The sequence below is a fragment of the Meleagris gallopavo genome, chromosome 6 (genome assembly GCF_905368555.1).
Source record: "Meleagris gallopavo chromosome 6, MGAL_WU_HG_1.1, whole genome shotgun sequence".
NCBI lineage: Eukaryota > Metazoa > Chordata > Aves > Galliformes > Phasianidae > Meleagris > Meleagris gallopavo.
The window spans coordinates 36,479,098-36,500,357 of record NC_139409.1 but is presented as its reverse complement, the minus strand read 5'-3'; the positions used below and the strand labels follow the sequence as shown (position 1 = coordinate 36,500,357).

General features: G+C 38.8%; 1 protein-coding gene across 3 annotated transcripts in view; it reads right to left on the bottom strand.

Annotated features, from left to right (window-relative positions):
• LOC100544241 (ubiquitin-conjugating enzyme E2 E2) overlaps positions 1–21,260 on the bottom strand; it is a 211,634-nt gene that overhangs the window by 23,360 nt on the left and 167,014 nt on the right. For all 3 annotated transcript variants that reach the window (XM_085226338.1, XM_085226340.1, XM_085226339.1), the window contains exons 4-5: positions 20,336–20,468; positions 7,451–7,598 (exon numbers count right to left, since the gene is read on the bottom strand). In XM_085226338.1, the coding sequence (XP_085082464.1) occupies positions 7,451–7,598; positions 20,336–20,468 (281 nt within the window). The remainder of the gene's footprint in view (positions 1–7,450; positions 7,599–20,335; positions 20,469–21,260) is intronic.

Genomic DNA, 21,260 nt, shown 5'->3' with positions numbered 1-21,260 from the left:
AAGAAAAAGCCTCAGGAGTGAGCTAATATAATTCAGAGATGTCCCAAGATAGAGAGCTCTAAGAGAGACAGAAAGCTCACATTGAAACTTAAAACCTAATAAAAACTTCACTCTGTGAATTGTTTCCTAACTGCTCTTTTATCACCTCTCATTTGTTGCCATGTTTGACTGACAAGGAATAGATTTTTTTTCTGCTCAAGATACAAAGAGTATTTTTCCACTGTGCTGAAACAGTCTAGAAACCATCCCATTTCCTGATAGTATATAAACTCTGAAGAAAAGGGAAAAATAGCTCCGGGCTGAGGAATATAAATAATCTCAGACAACAGAACAATTTTATTGTTTACATGGCCCTGTGCTGCTTACAAAGGGGTATATGGCAAAACAAGACTATTTTGTTGTAAATCCGATGGCACTATTCTATGGCAGCACAGCTGGTAGCCTGCGAATAACAGAGGAGAATCAAAGCATCAGGGTTTAGCCAGCCTCATAAAATTGAGCAAATCAAATATTATTTTGCCAATTTCTAAGTATTTCACTCATTTCCTGGAATACTTACCACATTTGACATATGTACTCTAACATGTTCTTGGTTACTGCAGGATTTTCCCATTTTCTACACATTTTGACAGAGGTGCTCTAAAAGGAAATGTTGCTCTATCACGGAGCAGTACTAAGTACATTTGAGCACAGGAAAGACTAGAAGTGCTTTTGATAAACTGAACAGAGCTGTTAAGCTGCTAATTGGGAACGAGAAAAAAACAGATTTGATTGTTAAGTAGTTTTTTTGATAGTATCAGAATGTGCAGATTATGGCTTTAAGGGAAAAAATTACTTGAATGAGGAAAATGAGAAGTGGCTCATCCCTTGAACTTACTGTTATCCAGAGTTTCTAAATTCACTTCATAACTTGGGGTGAGGGATTGGAAGGAATGATAATTGGGAAGTCTAAAAAATTGCAGAAGGAACATCTGACGTGAACCGGCACTGACAGAAAGCAGCCTCTGCTATGGGGGAGCACCAGATGAGGACAAACACCATACATGCTTCCTAAAAGGCCCAAATATAGAAAAGCAGAGTAAAAAACACTACCTCCAGCCTGCCAAGCAGCGAAGGGCACGGACCTGTTCCTCATTACCCAGGGCTGGGTAGCTATTTTAAAGTTGGAACATGGAAGCCAAACTGCAGAGCTGTGACCACAAGGCAGCCAAATCCTTGCTCGGAGCCAAACACTCCAGCATGGAACAGATTTTATTTTTACAGCTATGTTACATTTTCCTTTATTAAGCTGACTTAGATTTATTTTTAAACTTTTTTTTTTTTGGGGGGGGGGCAGGGGGGGGCAGGCAACTGCTTTCTCAGTAACTCTGAAAATAGATCTTTTTTGTTGGTACAGTAGACATCTATTAGACTATTAAAATGTGTGGTGATATGGCTGGAGCTTATAGGCTGAATAAAGGAGCTATTCCTGTGGAATCTAAAGCACTGATAGATGCTCACTTTATAATCAGCCACAGCAGCTCAGGATGTTACTGCTGCTGCATCAGGGGTGACCACTCCAAAGTGGCATCAGGAGAATGGAGCATGTCCATGGGTGTCACACTGAAGGCTGGCAGTCAAGCCCAAGGTCACAATGGGTGGGTTTTCCTGAGAGGTTTCAAATGAAACCGCGTTCATTTGAAAACCAGTGCAGGGAACTTCTTAGCTGGCTGGCTGTGATCTGCCAGTGCCTACCTGCTACATATCAGTGGCAATTGGTAGTGATGGAGGAATGAGGCTTAATTTTCCCAAACAATGCGACAAATTCACAATGTAAGCACTCAAGCACCTTTCCAAACAGTGAGTCCTCATGCACTATGTGTGGACCCATGCCCCATGACCCCTGCCAGGCATCAGCTACGCATCCCAACTGGAGACTCTGTGGCAGAGAGGTCTGGGGGGACTGCTGAAGGCAAACCCAACAGGGATGGTGCAGCAGCACTACAGCATGTTGACAGGATCTCCCTCAAAGTGCATGCTGATGGCTGAGTGGGAGGAAGGCTGGGAAAACAGGTCAGCATGCTAATCAAGCTGTCTTCTTGCACCCTGTCTGACTGAACTCTCCCCACCTATTCCTATTTTACAAAGGTCCAGGAAACAGCAGCAATTCCAGCAGCTTTGTAGCAGGGCAAATACCATTCAAGGTTTTAGAGCTTTTATTGCTTATGTTGAAAAGTCACCCTCCAAAGTGCTGTTTCTCATCCTACTGAGGATCAAAGATATGCATTAAATTACACTATTGAATCCTTTTCTGCAAAGGATGACAGTACTGGGATTTTATACTCTCAGCAGTAAGAGCACAGGGCCTTGCAAACCATTAGGAGAACAACAAAGAAAAGAAAAGAATATTGAGAGAACTACCTCCCATTTCTAGGTCCAGCATCCTCATGGCTGGTAAGGGTGCTAAAATTTTTAGCAGAAGATATTTAGGCAACCTAAATCATGCCAAATCACACGGAGAGTTAATGATTGCAACAGAAAAGCAAAAATAATGTTATCTGCAATTGCCAACTATACCAATCCTGTGATGAAAACAATGAAGTTTCTGAGAAATATAAAGGCAAAAACATAAGGATGACTCATTTAAAGAAAGCTTGGAAGCATGTCTCATGTGCCTAGGTGAGATGAGTAAGGATCCCCTAACCCTAGGATATTGCTTGACTCTGCTCATCTAAGCTTAGATAAATGTAAGACATTGCATGGTCATGTTACTCAGTGTGGGTTAACAAAGTATGAAACCATCCACTAAAGCCTTGACTCATGGCAATACTTGTAAAAATCAGCAGGCGTATGTGTAATGGAGGTATTATAATTGAGTACCACAACATGCATTGAAAAGCCTTTTAACATCAGCAGTCTGCTTTTCAGACATGCTGAGTAACTGCAGCTCCTATAAAAATTGATGGGACTCACATGAAAGCAAAGCAGTGGTATCCTTCCAGCTCATTTACTTCTATATGTATGCTTACTATTGAGGATGTGCATGCTTCCATCTGAAACTATGTTCACAGCAAATTTTAAATATGACTGAACAAACTGCCTCACACTTTCTGGAGTATTTAAAGGATAACGAGAGACAAGCAGCTTTACATTGCAAACATAACATGTTGCAGCATCTAAGAGCAGAGTCACAACAACTAACACTGCTAGTGGTCACTCCAGTTAAATGGTTACTGCTGTCAGTTTGCTCATTGCCTTTGCCAGAAGTTAATCCTTCCTTCCCAACTTTTCCTTTGTTCCTTCACTGTTTTTTCCTTCATTGCTTTGTTCCTTTCTCCTTTTTTTCCTTTCCTTTCTCAAATTCCCACTGTTATAGTTAGTGTTACAGATGGAAAGATTATTGTGGTGAAAATGGGAAGAGAAACAAACAGGCAAGGAGGTGCCTGTAAGTGCCCAAATGAGACCATGGGGCCCAGGCTGTACTACAGTGACCAGGGGCAACAGCAACACTGAGGCATCAGGGTCAGTTTTCTTGGTACGGAATGCCAATGGGGCAGTCAAGGGATAAAATTCTCACTGGCACTGGAACTTTTATGTGAAAAAATGGTATGTATCTTGAAGAAAGCAATGACAAAAAAGCAAGAGAGAGATTTAGCAGGTTTTGTTCTAATGCCCTAATCAAGGCTTAGCCATGTGTTATTAAGCAGATGCGGTTTGACGTTAGACTGTTCAGACATCAGGGATAATCAGGCCAGCAAAGTTCAAATTTTGCATGTGTGAAAAAAGAGGCCATGCAAAGGAAAAAGTTCCATTGCAGTCTCGTCAGTGTTTCAATTTATTTTCTCTGAAGCATTTGCAAATGAGAATTTTCCATATGACTTGAGAACCTCTGGCAGGGCTGTGATGGGAATGACCAACTGAGAACAGTAAACATGTTAACCCAGCTCATCATCATCAGCTGTCTAAATATAAAAATAATTAATTTGTTTTTGTACATCAAGCTCTGTAAAAATGCAAATCCGCAGGGGCCATCTGCACTTTAAAGCTATTTTGGATTAAGGTAGTGTGGGAATTTATACTCCCCAGGCTACTCTTCCATACTTAATGCACAGTTGACTTTTGCTCCAAGTAAGACAGATTTTCCTGACTTAATACATTTTCAAAGAGGGAGGGTACACACATGGAGTTACTCTGGAATAACTAACTGCCCATGCAGGCAAGCCCTAGTGGCTAGCACTGAAGTAAATACGCTCATCACTCAAGCACACAGCCTACAAGCTCTTACTCACACACAGCTTTATGCAGATGAAGGGATATATCAGGTTTCGCAGGGTTGCTCATGCACATGCCAAAACGTTTACAGGACTGGAGCCCTGCTTTGAAGGAAGAGAGGTGTGCTGTGCCCCAGAGTACCACCTTAAGGAGAAGTACTAATCCCCAGACCGAATGCTAGTGCATCCCATCATCTCTCCCATCTTTCTGATATCATTCCAGTTGGCTCTCCTGCACTCACAGATAATTCACACATGTTCGCTCATACACAGACGCTACAGCACCCCTTCCCCCCACAAAAAAGTCAGCCAGCTGTTACAAAATTCAGACATTTCATTAACACAACTGTGGTGCCTGATGGTGCCAAGCAAAATAGAGACAATTAATAACAATCAGGACTGAAGGGACTGAGAGAGCTTATGAGTAAAATATTGTATGAGTTGTTTAAAAAGGACAAACTACCTCCTGCCTTGAGTGATAGGAAACAAAGGATGGTGATGTATAACCACGGAGGAAAGAGACTCTCTCAATGTCTTTTGTAGATGACTGTGTGAATGACAGAAGCGGCAGGAGCAAATACCTCTTTTCATTTGCTCAGCCCGCTGGAGAAGAATAGCAGCGCTTGCCAACGAAACTGCAGCTGTGCTTCAGCTCAGTTTAATCACCGTGTATGACTGAGGGTTAATTAGCTGCCATTCTCACTGCTATTTGTTGTTCTAATGAAGATTTACATAAATGTAAGGCTAGGGGGTAACTGATACTTTATTCTTCTCTTCAGAGGGGCTGGGGGTGGAAAACTTACCCGTCCCAAATGTTTTTGTTTGTGGAAGACTCAGTGTTTCCTTTCCATCTGACCTGATCTACTTCTGACTGATGAATGGTGAACAAATTGTTCAGAGTTTCTTATCAAATTGAGAATCTCTGTTGGGCTGCTGCCTTTAAAAAGGGGTAGACCAGCGCCATGAAGAGAGGGCTTGGTGATTAGAAAATCACTCCCAGCTGACAGAGAGCAAAATATATGCATATATATTTCCGTGTGTATCTCAGTGATATATATACATCAGTGATATATATCTCTACCTATCTGCCCCTTCCTCCTTTCCTTTTTTTCTTTCCTTTTTCCTATGCACTACCCCTGCTTATCTACCTATGTTCTAGCTAGATGGTATGATATGCTAATGATAAATTTTCATAAAAATGAGTGGGACAAACCAGAACAGACTCAAGCATATTAGGCAATACACTGAAAAGTAAAAAGCCTTCTGTTGCACATCACTACAATTTGAAGTTCACTTTTTAATGTAAAAAAATTATCTGACTTGAAGCAAGTAGTCTCAAAGGGAAGCAAAAATGACACTCTTGTTCACAGATACTGCCATCAGCTCCTTACAGGAGGGGAACTCATAAGTAAAGAAATTACATTCACTCCTCACCCTCCCCCCCCCCCCCAAATAATGCAAATTTTAACAAGACGCTGTAACAAAACCCACAACCACTTTGTATTTAAAGAGTGCATTTAGATTGAAAATGACATGTCATAAAATTCGTTTATTTACTACAGTCATGACGATGTTTGTGGCTACTAACTGAAAGAAACTGAAGAGTACTGATTTTTAGAATGAATGTTAACATGCTACACATGATAATATCTTATGGGTAACAGTTTTCAGTGTTCATCTCAACTACTTGCTCTGTTGGCATTGCTGTTTGACATCGTCTGTAAACTGGTCTAAGGGAAAGAAAATGACTGAGAGATCAGAGATGGTACATTTCCAAGTTTCAAATCACTGGTTGGAACTGGCAAGCTTTCAAGCCACTGATTTGCTTCTATAAACAGGTGAGTACAACTGAATGCACATCTATTTCCAGTTTCTCACTCACAGCATAGCTTTGCTGTTAACTTCTGAAATGGTTGTATTTTCTAATAGACAGCTACTGATTTTGCAGCAGTGTCTCAGCAGCTCTTTACCCAGTCTCTAAGACACCTGAGCAAATGTCCATTTCCCATCTGTATGTCACCACTCCACCTGATTGCATACAGGCACCTCAGCGCAGGTTGGGGTGGGCACTACAAGGAGTCTGCCTTCTGTAGAGGTATGCGGAGAGCATCCAGCACTCCAGAAGTAAATGTGTCTGAAATGGTACCACAGCACTCCTCTACAGCTCCTCAGCATCTCCAGCTCTCAGCTGGAAGGAACACTGCAGTTATTAATGCTACACACAGTAACAAACCCACATGGAAAAAGTGCAGCCAACTGCAATCGAAAGTTGACTTTCACCTTATCTGATGCTCTGAAATAATTCAGACTTCTGTTACGGCATGTGACTCAGCCCCTGATTACACAAGAATCTCACATTCCACCCTTTGAAATGCACTTTTTTAGCCTTTTGGCTGGGGAGAAAAGTTTAGAAACAGGAAACCTAAAGTTTAAAAACCTAGATAGAAATTAATCATAATATAGCAAAACTAAGTGTACAATAAAAAAAACAAACTCAAGAAGATTAAGATGCATAAACAGATCTCTTAATTTTTCTTTAAATGACTCTGTATTAATGTCTATATACTACAAATTTTGAAGGCTGCAATCAGAACCATTCATTGGCAAATTAGTTAAGAGAAAGTGGAAATTACAGATCTAGTGGTCAATTGCAGAAAACAAATCTAAAACAGCCGAGGGAATAGGTTAAGTGCTATGCGAGTTAATATGAATGACAGCTTGCTTTGACTGCTCATACAGGCTGTCCAGGATATTGAATAAACTTCATTTAAATTAATTTTCATTATTTGTAGATTCCATGTTAGACATCCATCATTGTCGCTACTGTTCATATTCTTTTCAGAGACCATACTATCAGCATATTTAAATGAAAGCTTTCTTTTTCAATATTTATTAACTCATTCATATTTCTTGGTACTAATGTCCTGGCTGTAATTTACAAATTAGTGCCTACTATAAAGTATTTTCCCCTGATTAAACTTTCTGAATTAACAGATTTTTATTCCCAACTACTAAAAATGCAAGAGGTCTTAACATTGTGTTTTCTTTCTTTACTGTGCATCAATTCTAATGAATTTGAAACTTAAATTTTGGTCTTTTTTTAATACAGAGCTGAAAAAGAGTGCACCAGCCACATCCTAAACACTGACAGACTATGAACTGCAAATGAATGCAAATGTATGAAAGTGAATTTGTCTTACCCGGGTTGCAGTCTGTGAGGAGGGAGCAGATGGAGAGGAGAACTTTAGAAATGGTTAATGCTGGACTCCAATTGTCTTTTAAAATGTCCAGGCAGATGACGCCTTGGCTGTTAATGTTACAGTGATAGATCCTTGTCCGGAACGTTACCTAGAAAAGACAGCGTGTTGTTTAAGTGCAGTGTTGTACAAGCCAATAATTACATGATTATTAAGTAATAAAAAATTGCACAAGAGACCATTCTGCTTTTGTGGTTGAAATGTCAGTATTCTGTCAGTTCCCCTGCAGTGCTCGGGGTGAAGAGTTAGAAGAGGGTGGATGAGGGGAAAGTGTTTTCAGTCTGCCTTTAGTTCTCACTGCTCTCTCCTATTAGTAATAGACAATAAATTATATTAAACTCCTTGAGTCTGTTTGGTCATGACAGTAATTGTTGAGCAATCTCCCTGCCCTTATCTCAACCTTTGAGCCCTTCCTCATCTCATTTTCTCTTCCTTTAAGTTGAGGGAGTGAAAGAGCAGTTGTGGTGAAGTCCAACTGCCCATCAGGGTTGTTCTTGGCACCACTTGAGAAGTTTAATTCAAGTTGGGCCTTGGCTTTCCTGACCCCATTCCTACACAGCGTAGCAGCTTCCTTGTACTTTTCCCATGGAACTTGTCCCTGTTTCCACTTTTCAGTACATAGCTGGAATAAAGTTTTTGCTTAATTACTTTTCCTGAAAAAAGTGCTTTTCCATGCTTCCATGAATAAAAATTTGAGCAGTAACTGAGTACACTGAGTAATTATATGTATGTGGTCTCATCAAATGTGAGGGAAACCCACTGAGTCCATTGCACAGATTAAATTATACTTTCAAATTATTTCAAGATAAGGGTCAGTTGGAGCTCGTAACCGGTTTAGGAGAATGACATCAATTTGAGCACATACTTTAATGTGCAACTGTTTTGTTGTCATTTTAGAGGATAGACAAGTTGCCACACATTCTTTTTAAAGCAGCCAAGAAGGAACACTGTGAATTTGACAGGACTCAGAGAGTCACTTGGATGAATGGAGGTAGTTCTTATTTTATGTAAACTGTTCAACTCCATTGCCATCTTAGCCTATTGGTGGATAAATGTAGTGAGGCTTACATATGTTTGTAGTTGGAAGGCTATTCTTCACAAATACTTTGATCTATTTTTTTTTCACTATATTTTAAACCTACGACACTGAGGAAGGCACCCACTCGCATGATAAGGATTGCTGGTTATCATTGACAAACAGGTCACCAAACATGTCAGTGCCAAATCCACTCACCAAACATGTCAGTGCACTTGAAAATGACTACACAAATATACAGTGGCATTTTTACTACAGAAAAAATACTGAAGTTTTCAGAATCTCAAAAGACGCTGTGTGAATGATGGCTGTAACACATTGGGAACTGTGGATGGGGGGTGGGAGATGATGCTGCCCACAGGTGCTGTAAAGCTTGCCATGGCTGGCAGTGGCAAGTGTTGCCCAGGCCTCCTTGGTCATGGAGGAGAGACAACCCAGAAAAAGCAAATCCAAGTGTCAGATTCTGAACTGGCCCACAAATTTCCATATCCTGTGGCAAACTGGGATATACCTGCCCTCTGCCTGCCTCCCCACCCAGGCTGTTCTGTGGAGGGATGCTGGAGTTGGTGCAAGAAGAGGTGACTGCCCCATGTAACTCCTCAACTGCTGAGGAAGCCAGCAGGAAAACCATCATCATCTTTCACCTTCCAAGCTCTGCCCTGGTGGTAGTTACACAATCCTAAATCTGTTGAAAAGGACAAACTGAGCAGCCCCATCCCGTTTTTATATGCCAAAGAAGTAAAAGTAAGATGCAGGATAGCTGAGATGACATATTGCTTTCCTCATCCAGACACTGCCTCAAATTGCATCTAATGTGGGAAACGCTGACGTGTAGCTTTCTGGACGCTGTGTAGTTTGCCATATACACATTTTAAAGTTATGCAAGGTCATCTCTGTTATGTATGTAGAGAGAAGTCAAGTGATATCATCATTCCAGGTTAGCTCCATTTTCTTTAATATGGTCATATTTTAACCTTTGATGCCACTTAAATGGTTCCTATAAAGGATGCATTCTAATTCCATTTACCCCCTAATGAAAACACCTAAACAATCCCATTCAGAGACTCAAGGGAGCGTGTGGGTGTATAGTAGGAGTTATTCTCAGACAATTGAATGGTAGAGGAGTAATTTATCTTTTTTTGAAAGGTAAGTGCTCTCTATGGATTTACTCTCTTTGGTTCTGCAGTTTTTAGAGGATATCTTTTTTTTTTTTTTTTTTTTTTGAATAAAAGTTCAGGTCAGAGAAATGTGAATTATGGGAAATGATGAAAAATAGAGCTATTTTCTGAAAATTGTAAACGTACTATAAAGAAGCTTTTGAAGGGTAATGATGAGGAACTTATATTCAGTTATAGAAGTAAATAACAACAAACTCATCTGTTTGCCTACTGGTGAATGCCAAAACCCTCTGAGTATTGTAAAACAGAATTACACAAATAATAAAAAAAAACCCTTTGTATAGTCTCTAAGAAGAAAATTAGGTTATTTTTCTAAAGGAGGGAGAGAAAATGATTACAGAGAAAAGAAATACGTGTAAAGCTATGACTGGCTTTTCACTGAGTATAAGTTTTAGGACAGAAAGACTGTTTACAAAATTGAAGAAGGACAAAGTAAAATGGAATACAGTTGAGTCACTGGAGACAACTGATTACATACAGGACAAATTACTCCTGGATCTCAGAGTAATTTTGATCACTGGTTTTCCAACATGATCTAGTCTCAGAATCCCTCGCTATCTCAGTTTGGCACCTCATGTTCATATGTTAGATCTAAACCCAAGAAGCCACCATGTCACTTGCAGCAATGAAGGTGACCAAACCTTTGATGAAACTCAGAGGGAGGCATGTAAAAGCACTGCAGCTGTGAAAGGGGCGATTCCGCAAACACACCTCATGCACTTTCAGACCACACTGAATTTGTAGTTCTAAATTGTATCTGGAGGAAGAAATGGTCCTCCATTTTTGCATATCAGCAAATAAGGAATTACAACATGCACTCAGTAACTGCCTTATTAAGCCTGTTTGGATTCAACTCCTATCCCCTGTTCTTCATTCCTCTCACTGAAGCTGGGTGACTGAGCAGGGAAAGATTCAGAGTCCACAGGAGAATAAATGGAAACAAAACTCTTTTGCTTGGCCAACACTGGAAGCAGGATTGAGATCCCAGGGCTCTCATTCCTGCAGTTTTACAAAATTTCCTTTCAAGCTCTTTCATTTCTTACAAGGGTGCAATCCTGCAGTCCTTCTTGAGATGAAACTTCTGTCTTTCGCTAATATTCCCCAGGAGTTCTGTTTTAATAAAACTGTAGTGGCACTACCTGAAGTGGAAGAAGTTGTACTGCATACAGAAAAGGTTATATATATATTAAAAAATACGATGCCCTTTATGATGATGTTCATGGAGCTCAGGAGGGAGTAAGAATTCTCAAGTCGGTTTGTCAGAGTTTATGAGCAATAGATTTGTCTGCTCAAACAGAAAGAATAATAAAAAACAAGAACAGGCCTACACTTTTTAGTCATTTTAGAAAAATACTGTAAAGCAACCTAAGTGAACATTATTTACAGCTTTGAGGGACACAATATCCATGTAATAACCTTTGTATTAATTAGCATCCTTAAATTTCTGACTGGGTGCACTTCATTTTATCTGTGCCAAGCACTGAGGCTGCCTTTCTATGACAGGATGATCCATCTCTGCTTTGCAGCTACAGATTAGTAGCATGCACACAAGCAATTGTTGGGATACTTAATGGATTATCACATCAAGTGCATAATAAATGACTGACCTCATGATGCTCACTGTTTAAAGGGCGAGGTTTAAATATATGCCAAGAGATGAACTTCAGACAGTTCTTAGAAAACTTTAGTGGGCAAAAAATAGCCACGGTTTAATACATCAAAGGAAAACATATGTGATCATCTCTAGCAGGAAATATTAACTCATAATTACTTTTGTTTGACCTACAGAAAAGTCTGATATGCAAACTATTCTGCATTTGCTGCAACAAAATGCATTGTGTGAGACATAGCAAAGAAGTGATCATGATTTAAAAGGCATGTAATAGTATTCATATGAGGGAATTTTTAGCATTTTTGAAAATGAAACAATATGCAATGTGAGTAATTATTCATTATATTCATGGTAATTCTGAAGCTGAGTAACTACTCACCCCATCTCTGGAAAAAATATCAATATGAATAAGCACAGCAATGCTAAACGTGTGCTCTATAGAAATATACTTAGTTTAAACAAACATAATAGCAGAAAACGTGAAGGGGGTTTTACATAATCTCTGATGTACCCAAGAGGGCAAGTAAAAAAAGTTCCTAAACTGAACAGCTTTCTGAAAGCAAAAGAACAGTGTGAGAGAAAAAAAGGAAATGGAAAAAATTGTCCAGGTTAGAGAGATTCAGAATTGAAAAAATATTGTAAGACGCAAAATGTCAAAAGCATTATCTGACAAAGTCAGCGTGAGTTTTATTAAAATGATTTTAGTTTAATCAGTATAATCTTTACTATATTTAGTAACTACATATGGAAATTCAGTAATAAAGTCTGTTTATAGGCAGCAACACTTCTAAGGACTTACTGCCCTTTTAATTTTTACAAAGCAAATCCTCTCTTACATAGAATAAAACACGTAGGCTGTATTGTCCCAGGCACACTTCCTCCCTGAGTTCCCCAAGTGCTCCTTTCCCTCAGAACTGACTTGATTTTGCACCTTTACAGTTTATTCGTCTTCTTTAGTAATAATATAGATAAAACTCCCTTTCACATCTATCTACATGCATCTCTACACATAAAAAAGGACAAGAAAGAGCAATGATGTAAGATGCACTTTCAGTTCATGAGCAGATTTTATGCGGTAGTGAGAACATGTGCAATGTGGCACAATTACATAGCTCCCAAAGTATCCAATAGCCATCCCAGGTCCCCTTTTGAAAGTGAGTTTGACAGGCAACTTGCAAACCATCGCTAAGAAGAAGAAGACAACCCCATAAAATACCTCTGCAGGTACCTGGTATATTCAGCATTTGTAGGAAATAGGAAGAAATTATGAACTTTCTAAGCTTTGAGGAGGGAAAGAATCATAGAATGGCTTGGGTTGGAAGAGATTCCAAGGATCATGAAATTCCAACCCCCCTAGCACAGGCAGGGCGACCAGCTTCCAGAAAGAAGGAAGATCTTTGTTGGTTAGAGCGATTTTCATCCAGACTAAACAAGTAAGTACAAAGTAGTGATATAAATTAATAAATTTAAGAGAGAAATCCATTCATTAGAAGAAATGGCAATTCAACTTGGCAGGTAGTAAAAGAATTCTCAGATATCTGAATTCAAAGGAAATCTTGGAGATTTACATGGTATCGTTCTATCAAATGTCTTTTGCATGTATTGGTAATAAAATATAGTTGTGGATCTCTTCTTCTGCCTAAAGGGTTTCTGCCCTCCATGTCTCCATGATGCTGTCATTTGGGGACACATTGAAGTTTCTGAAGGAGCCACCTGAGTTGACCCACACTGAGCTGAACACTGTGCACTGCCCTATAGGTGCAGCATTGCCTGCAGACACACAGCCTATGGCATACAGGGAGCATTCCAGCAAGTGGTGATGAGGCACGTGGTGTCAGGGATAACAGTGACAGGAAACTGTTGTATTGAAAGGCTGGTCATGTCATGGGAAGGGCAACAGAAGGCAGACTGAAGCCCTGCCTACAACAGAGCTGAAGATATGGTACACAGTGGTGATCAAACAGCCTGGATTTAAGGTGACTGTGAGTTTGGGAGGCTCACATATAAACTGGGTTAATGGAGACAAACGTAAGTGAAAGTATGGGTCTGCCAAGTAAGCTTTGTTTGAGCAATTTAGGCTAGCAATATCAAGGAACTTATTTTTTCTCATCTACCCTTGCAAGTTGGCAAAAGTATCCTTAACAGCCAATCACTTACACACTAACTGTGATAAAGTAGAGTAAAGCTGAGAATAAAAGGAAGTGACCATCGTAGATGACACTGAATTTGTGAAATTAGTACAAAGATTGTACCACAGCAGAAGGATTCTAAATAATATTTTGTGCATAGAGATTAGTGCTATGGCAATTACATATAACAAACTGAAGAGATGTTTAATATTGCCATTAAGATCAGACTCTACACACACTGTATATTATATTTACAAAGGGAAAAGACTTCCCCTGCAGTCTCAGAGTTAATCTAAAACAGCTAAGCTTTCAAATGCTGAGAACAATTTTTCAGTCATTTGATAGACGTATGAGATTTACAGGGAGGAAATGGAGTTTACTGTTATTTTAATTTTGATTTAGAGGTGATTTAGCATACTGCAGCTTTCAAGTCCTGTGAACTATTTTTCAGTCAACAGAGATTAAAGTCCCTAGCAAGATTAATTGTAGAGTTGGGATTAAGAGATTTTATAAATCACTCAAATTAAAAAATAAAGCTAGCAGAGTACTAGGATAATGATAGATATATCCATATTGTATCAGCTACTGCTAAATTGAATTGACACTGTAATAGACTGAACACAGTCAAATATCTGTGTAGAAGTTATTAATGAAGATTATTCTTGATGTAAATGCAGACACCACTGCAGTGACAACTCCTGCGGGGAGTGTGCTCTTGTGGAGTGCTCGTTGTTCTGCAAATACCTGTATGAAAGATTAAGCAAAGATTTCCTGGCCTGGCAGGACACTATGCAGGATGACAGAATTATCACACTTCCTTCAATATTTCTAGCTCCTATAACATTGCATTGTTAATTTGCCACAATGGTTAAACTGTAGAAGACTTCAGGTCAAAAGGTTTGTATACTTATATATAATTGGTTAAATCCAATTGTATGAGCTTTAACAAGTGCCAAGTCCTGCACTTCAGTCACAAAAACCCCGTGTACTGCTACAGGCTTGAAGCAGAGCAGCTGGGAAGCTGCATGGAGGAAAAGGTTCTGGGTGTGTTAGTTGGCAGCTGGCTGAATGTGAGCCAGCAGTATGCCCAGGTGGCCAAGAAAGCCATAGGCATCCTGGCTTGTATCAGAAATAGTGTCGTCAGCAGGAGCAGGGAGGTGATCATCCCTTTGAACTCAGCACTGGTGAAGCCAAACCTTGGGTACTGTGTTCAGTTCTGGACCCCTTACAAGAAAGACACTGAGGCCCTGCAGTGTATCCAGAGAAGGGCAACAAAGCTGTGAGGGAACTGGAGCACAAGGCTTATGGGGAGTGGGAGGGAGCTGGGATTGTTCAGTCTGGAGAAGAGGAAGCTCAAGGGAGATCTGATCACTGTCTATAGCTGCCTGAAGGTAGTTTGTGGCGAAGCGGGGGTCAGCTTCTTCTCCCAGGTAACAGTGATAGGACTAGAGGGAATGAATTCAAGTTCTACCAGGGGAGGTTCAGGCTGGATATTAGGAAAAAATTTCTTAGAAAAAGCGGAGAGGCTGCCCAGGGAAGTGGTAGACTGGAAGTCCCTGGCAGTGTTCAAGAATGTAGATGTTGCATTTAGGGACATGGTTCAGTGGGCATTAAGGTGATGGGCTGATGCATTGGACTAGACGGTATTAGAGATCTTTACCAACCTTAATGATTCTGTTATTCTATTTTACTGTTTTATGAGGTCTGCTCCAAAAGTAATCCCTCCTATTTTATTATGTTGGTGACCAATGTCAGAGGCAGATGTTGGTGATATGGCAGTAGAGGTTGAACCTTCCCAACAATATTCCCTTACATGTTGTTGCCATGTGACAGATGGCAGCAGAGGGGCACTTTTACAAAATGACATTCATTGATACTTCCCGACTTCCCAAACATTTCTGGAGACTGAAGAGTGGATGTGAGTACAGTAAGGTGGTGCATAGTCCATTTCAGCAGTGGTAACTGTGACAGTGTGTCATCGCTGCTGGTGCAGATTTTTATGAGCGTGTATAATGAGGGCTCTTGTTCATAGCTGGTGAAAATGCATGGTTAAAAGTGATGACTGTGTTGTAAAAATAGTGTCTTGTAGCTGACAATTTGCTCTGTTGAATAGTGTTATTGAGCTCTTTCTATCTGTTGTAGTTTCCATGAAAATAAATGGCAGGCATTACTTTCAGAGAGACCTAAATACACCCACAGAAACACATCCACCTTTTTATGCAAGCTGTATATCCCATCCAAAACCCCGGAGAGGGAGAGACGAAACGAAAGAGAGCTTTCCTCTGTATAAGTCAAGGAGAGAACTGTCTGAATCCATTAAGGAGGAAAGGAAGATAGCAGGAAGAAGAAATCTCAAAGATATTTTCACAATGGGCTGAGGGGTCATTTAAGCATTGGAGAAATGCAAGGTTATTTCTTTGGCAAGCCATCTAAGCACTTTTCTTCATTTCTTTAAGTGGCTGCTCTGAATAGGCCACAGATTTCTTGATTCTAGAACTTGCTGTTCTATGAGGCAGACATCTCATTTCGGGGCTGAAGTGAAGCCTCTTCACCTTATGACCAAGACTGAAATCTCACTAGCATTTGGCCTTTGGCAGAGATCATGTATATATTGTTCAGCATTTTGCAAACCCAGTGTGAGACCTGTGGCACTGCTGTAAGGATGGGGTGGTTCCTCAGTTTGCCCACTTCTTGGCTTGCTCAGCTTATTTCCATGGAGTTACTGAAACTTCCTTGCAGTGGAGGCCAGCCAGGATTTTTAATTGATTGAGGCATCCCAGAAAGCCAAAGCTAATTTGTCCATTCTCAGATGAGTTGTTCTAAAAATCTTATTCTCTGGTTACACAGAGAAATCGAAGTTAGCCTGGGATGGCAAATGGAAGCAAAATGCCATGAGTCCTCAAGGCAAACAGAGCTGAAGGGTCACTGAACTTTGGTTCAGAAAGCTGGGAGTCCAGTTTCAAGGCATGAGACCAAGCTGAAAGACTGAAATAGACTGACTTCAAAGGGGAAAAATAAAAACCATGAAAGCAAATTATGCTCTGACCTACCATGTGGTACCTTCTAGTTTGTTGAAAAGAAAAACTTACTTTGATATTGTGCTTATGGCCGAGCTTTAAAGAGACACTGACATAACAGGTGTCACTACACAGGCAGATAGAAGGGGAAAGACTGAAGGGAAGTCTGATGGCGGTGATGTTTGCATGTACAAAACCATGAACATAAAATGAGACATAGTACAAGGAATAAAGATAAAGGCGAAAAAACTGAAGAAAGTAGGTTAGCTATCTGGAAAAACAAATGAAAATGACTTTGTACATTCCCCTCATTCTCAAAAAGAGGTTGAAGCATCTTTTCTTCATGTGCAAATGTGCCCTCAGATTTTTAATTTTAATTAATATTTTCCCATATGAAGCAGAATTGATCAATATGGTCAGAATAATCATTAACTCTGTTTATGGAAGGAATTTGGATTCTCTAGAAAATATGAAGATCTTTGTATAATACAAAACAAAAAAATGGTTACATCATTTTTTAAAAAATTAGAATAATAAAAAATAAAGTACATTTATCCAGAATTTACTTTCAATATATTAATTTATTTTCTTAGTTTAGAAATTACTTTTCGTTTCCCAACATGCAATTACAAAATGCACATGCATGATAAGAGTATGCGACATCTCAGAATAGATTTGGAAAAGGGCTTGTAGAAACCTTTCTGTAGATTTTAATACTCTTTGGATTAGGCCCTTTAATAACAATAACTATGTGACACAGGCATTTGCCTTTGGAACCTCAAGCTGGGTCAGGTAATCACATCTGGGAAATACAGTTTCTGTTTCTTCCCTGGTCTTCTGTGGTCACATTTTTAGTAGATCAGTTTTGACAGTACTCATTTAAATGTTTCCTTAGTTCATGGTAAAAGAAGGATGAAAGTGGCCCACAGAAATCTCAGGAGGAATGTATGAATTCAATCATAGCAAGAAACACGAATTAATCCTTTTCTGCCATGTACTGACATGGAGGTAACCTTGCCAACAGTTAGGGATACATTTTATGTTCTACTCAGTATGTTCCACAGTTACGTATTTTCTCTCTAGTTTTCTTTTCTTTCTTTCTTGCTTTCTTTTTTTCTTTTTTAAACTTTTTTGAGCCGTGAAGAGTGGGATATACTTTAAAAAATTCTAAGATTATTTATTCACATAATCTTAATAACAATGATTTTAAAGAGAGTCCCAATATCACAAATCTCGTGGTGAAGCAGAAGAGTTGCCAGCACAGTGATATGGATAGCACTGTACAGTGATGCCTTATGTTATGTTCCACATAACCAGCACTTTTCTTTAGCTAGAAATAAGTGTTTTGAGAACATATTTAGATACCATTTCCTAATGACATTGACTGGCAGCAGCTACCTTATGACTGTCATAGTCATCTTTCCACACTGTTTTATTCAATGGACTTCCCAGACTATTTAACCTGTGAATCAATTTCACAAGATCTGAAAAAAATGTGTAAAGAAGTAGCAACAGTTTAAGATTTCTTACAGTGGGATTGAAAATAGGGGTTATTTATGACAGTGGCTCAAGTGAATAGAATAAGAATCTATGTGTACAAAATACACTAGTGAAATATTAGTTCTATCTGACACAGTAGTCCCCTGTGCACATGTACTCATTACTTTCTTATTGATAACAATTTCTCTCACCATAAATACTGCCCTTCTAGTAATACAATATGGCATCATCAGCTATCTTGTTCTTTATCAAGCAATACATTTTCATATGATTTATATGCACACATTTTTCACAATGACAATTGGCTTCAGGATAAAGACAGACAAAAAATGTATTAAAAAGCAGAGTAAGAACTGCCACTTTGCTTGATATTTCATTAATAAGCAATGCACAGCTCCACTATTTGTGTCTGAAAATAATACACTTGCCAAACACAACTGAGGGTGGACTGGAAAAGTCTTTGTCTCGTGGAGAAGCAGCAAACTGGACTATTACATTCTATTTTAAAAGGATGCTGTTGTATACATTGCCTAAAATTCAACAGATTCAACAAAAAGAAGGAGAAAATATAACCCTGCAACCTGCTTTTCAGATTTAATTCTTGATATATCTGGTTTGGATCATTGTGAGAGCTTCATGTTCTGTTTTATACTCAAGAAATCCATTCAGTGGATATGCCTACACCCACTAAACAAATATACTCAAAAAATAAATAGGAGGAAAGTAAGGAGAAGAGAGCATTGCCTGAGTTCAGTGTTCCATGCTTTAATTGACTGACAGAAGCCTCCAGTTATAAAGTTTTAACGTTTTTCTTCATTGCACAATCACAATTATTTAAATCAGAAAATTTGTGGTCAACATAGATTACAACTCCTGTAGTATTTGTCTGTGATCTTAAAGTTTCTCTAAACTGGAACACTAGAAATGGGAAACAAAGTTAAGTCATCTCTACCTGCTATGGCGTTTTGTCCCATCTTTAGGGCACTGATTGGGAAAGTGCAGTTTGAAGAATGACAAGAATTTTGAACTCATCTCTTGCTCTTTTTTTAACACTTTTTTTCTGATAATAATGTAAACTACTATAAACATTACTATTGCTGCATTAAAATTGTATTTGCAAGTGCTCCTCTTTAAACATATTACAGCAACCAAATAGGGATCAACTTATCTTTCACTGCAATCTCATCTATTATAGGCAAACATGGTATCTCAAACCTTTCACTTCTGTGTCAAAAACAGGGAAGCATTTTTGCTTCCACAACTCTTATGGGGACCTGTTCCAAAACCTCACTGTTCACACTTGGAAGGTGGAAAATTAACTTATTTTCACTTTGTTTTATAATACACAGGCCCATCAATTTCTTTAATTCTATTAACAACCTTGCTGGGTAAATTTTAAAGTTTCTCCTTATGCTAGTGAATACGGGTGTTAGGAATTGCAGTCAGTCTTCCAGATGAAGTCTTACAAGTGTCTTGTGTATAATGCCAGCAATTCCTTATCTCTATAGGAAATGTCAGATGATGCATCTTAGGAATCTATTTGCTTCTTTTTTCAGATGCACTAGACTGGTGGTTTGCAATAATCCTGTGATCAACCAAAATATCCCATTCTGACATCCTCTCTCAACAGTTATTATAGTGACATTTTACACTACTGCTCTTCATCCCATTTTTGTTTCTGTGGTCTTCAAAACCACTAGATATTTCCTGTATGAAATTCTAAGCCTTCCCTGTCATGGTAATGATCTGCCAGCTTCATATTATTGGAAGAGCTTTACGTTTTGTGGTTAGCATCATTATTGACAGCATTAGAAAACAAATCTGTAAGGAATTCTGTTAGTTCTTGACTTTCTATCCAATTTCTTGTCTTTGCTGACATATTTCCAAAGCCTTCCAGAAAGCCAACACAAAGCAATTAAATTTTTGCAATGAGTAGGTTAGTCTGCATCTGGAGAAGTAATTTGTATGAGGTAGCACAAAAGGTGCATATTTTGTCAGACTGCCACAGACCCGTGGTGAATGATATGGGTCAACTGGAAAGATTCTTCAGCTGCTTCCAAAAGATGCAACTCAAATATAATTACCTTCATAGTCGAAACAAATCCAAATCAAACAAATAACTGCTGGAAATTATACAACAATTTGCTAAATAAATCCATATCTATCCAACTGTACCAGAGACATGCAAGCAAATTTTAGGCAATCATTTAAATTCTTTCCATCAAAATACTCTGTTTAAATATTCATTATTGCCTTGAAAGTTTTATATTTTATCCTACAACATTATACCAATACAGATGTTAAAAATATCACAAAGAGAGGACTCCTATCAGACTTTTAATATCCTCCTACTAACCTTAGGTGGTTTAAAAGGATAGTCCGGTGAAAAGGTAATGTCAAGGAAGAAAACTCCACCTTCATATACTGACCCTGGAGGTCCCAGTATAGTTGACCTCCATTCATAAATGTTGTCTCCTTTGGGTCCAGCACTAAAATAGAAAACAACAACAAAAAAATAACATAATAACCACATACAATTAAGAAAATACTGCATCAATTACACTCTACTAGTAGTAGTGCTGGATTTGCAGCAATGCTGTGGGTTGAAAATTGAGTACTGTAGTTGATTACTGTAGTTAGTCCTGCATGACACATCTTACTGGTGTTCTGAGCTCTGTCAGTGAAGTGATATATTCAGCCAGGAAGAAGTATTAAAATCACATTAGAAATTATTCAAATAAGCACAGAAAAATTCCTGACGGTCTTATCTCAAATATTCTAGTGGGCAGATGTGAAGTATTTACTGTACAAGGATACAGAGACTTTGCTGAGATGCGTTGTCACCGTCTTGCCTCACAAGCCATCCTATTTTCATCTACCTTCTCATCCACCTACCTCATCAGTAGCAGCGTAATTACACACATTATACAGCACATACTGTACTAATGACAGCGTGGTACAAATGACCTTGCAGCTGCACTTTCTAAGTTACTATCCTAAGGACTCCTGTCACTAATACAGAAAGCTGCTTTAGTTGGCAATTTTTATGCTATCTTAAGAAGTCATAAACAAGAAGCAGGTTCAACTGCTTCTTGGATTATGTTAATTCAAAGTTCTCACTTAAAAACACTGTACTGAAACAATATTTAAAATCTACGAGAAATGGTTCTATACATGAAACAAGAAAAATCTCTTATCTACACACTCAATGCTTGGAAAAAGCAAATTAAAAAAACTAATGAATTTGTTTGGCGTTACTATTCCAAAAGCTTATATAGCAT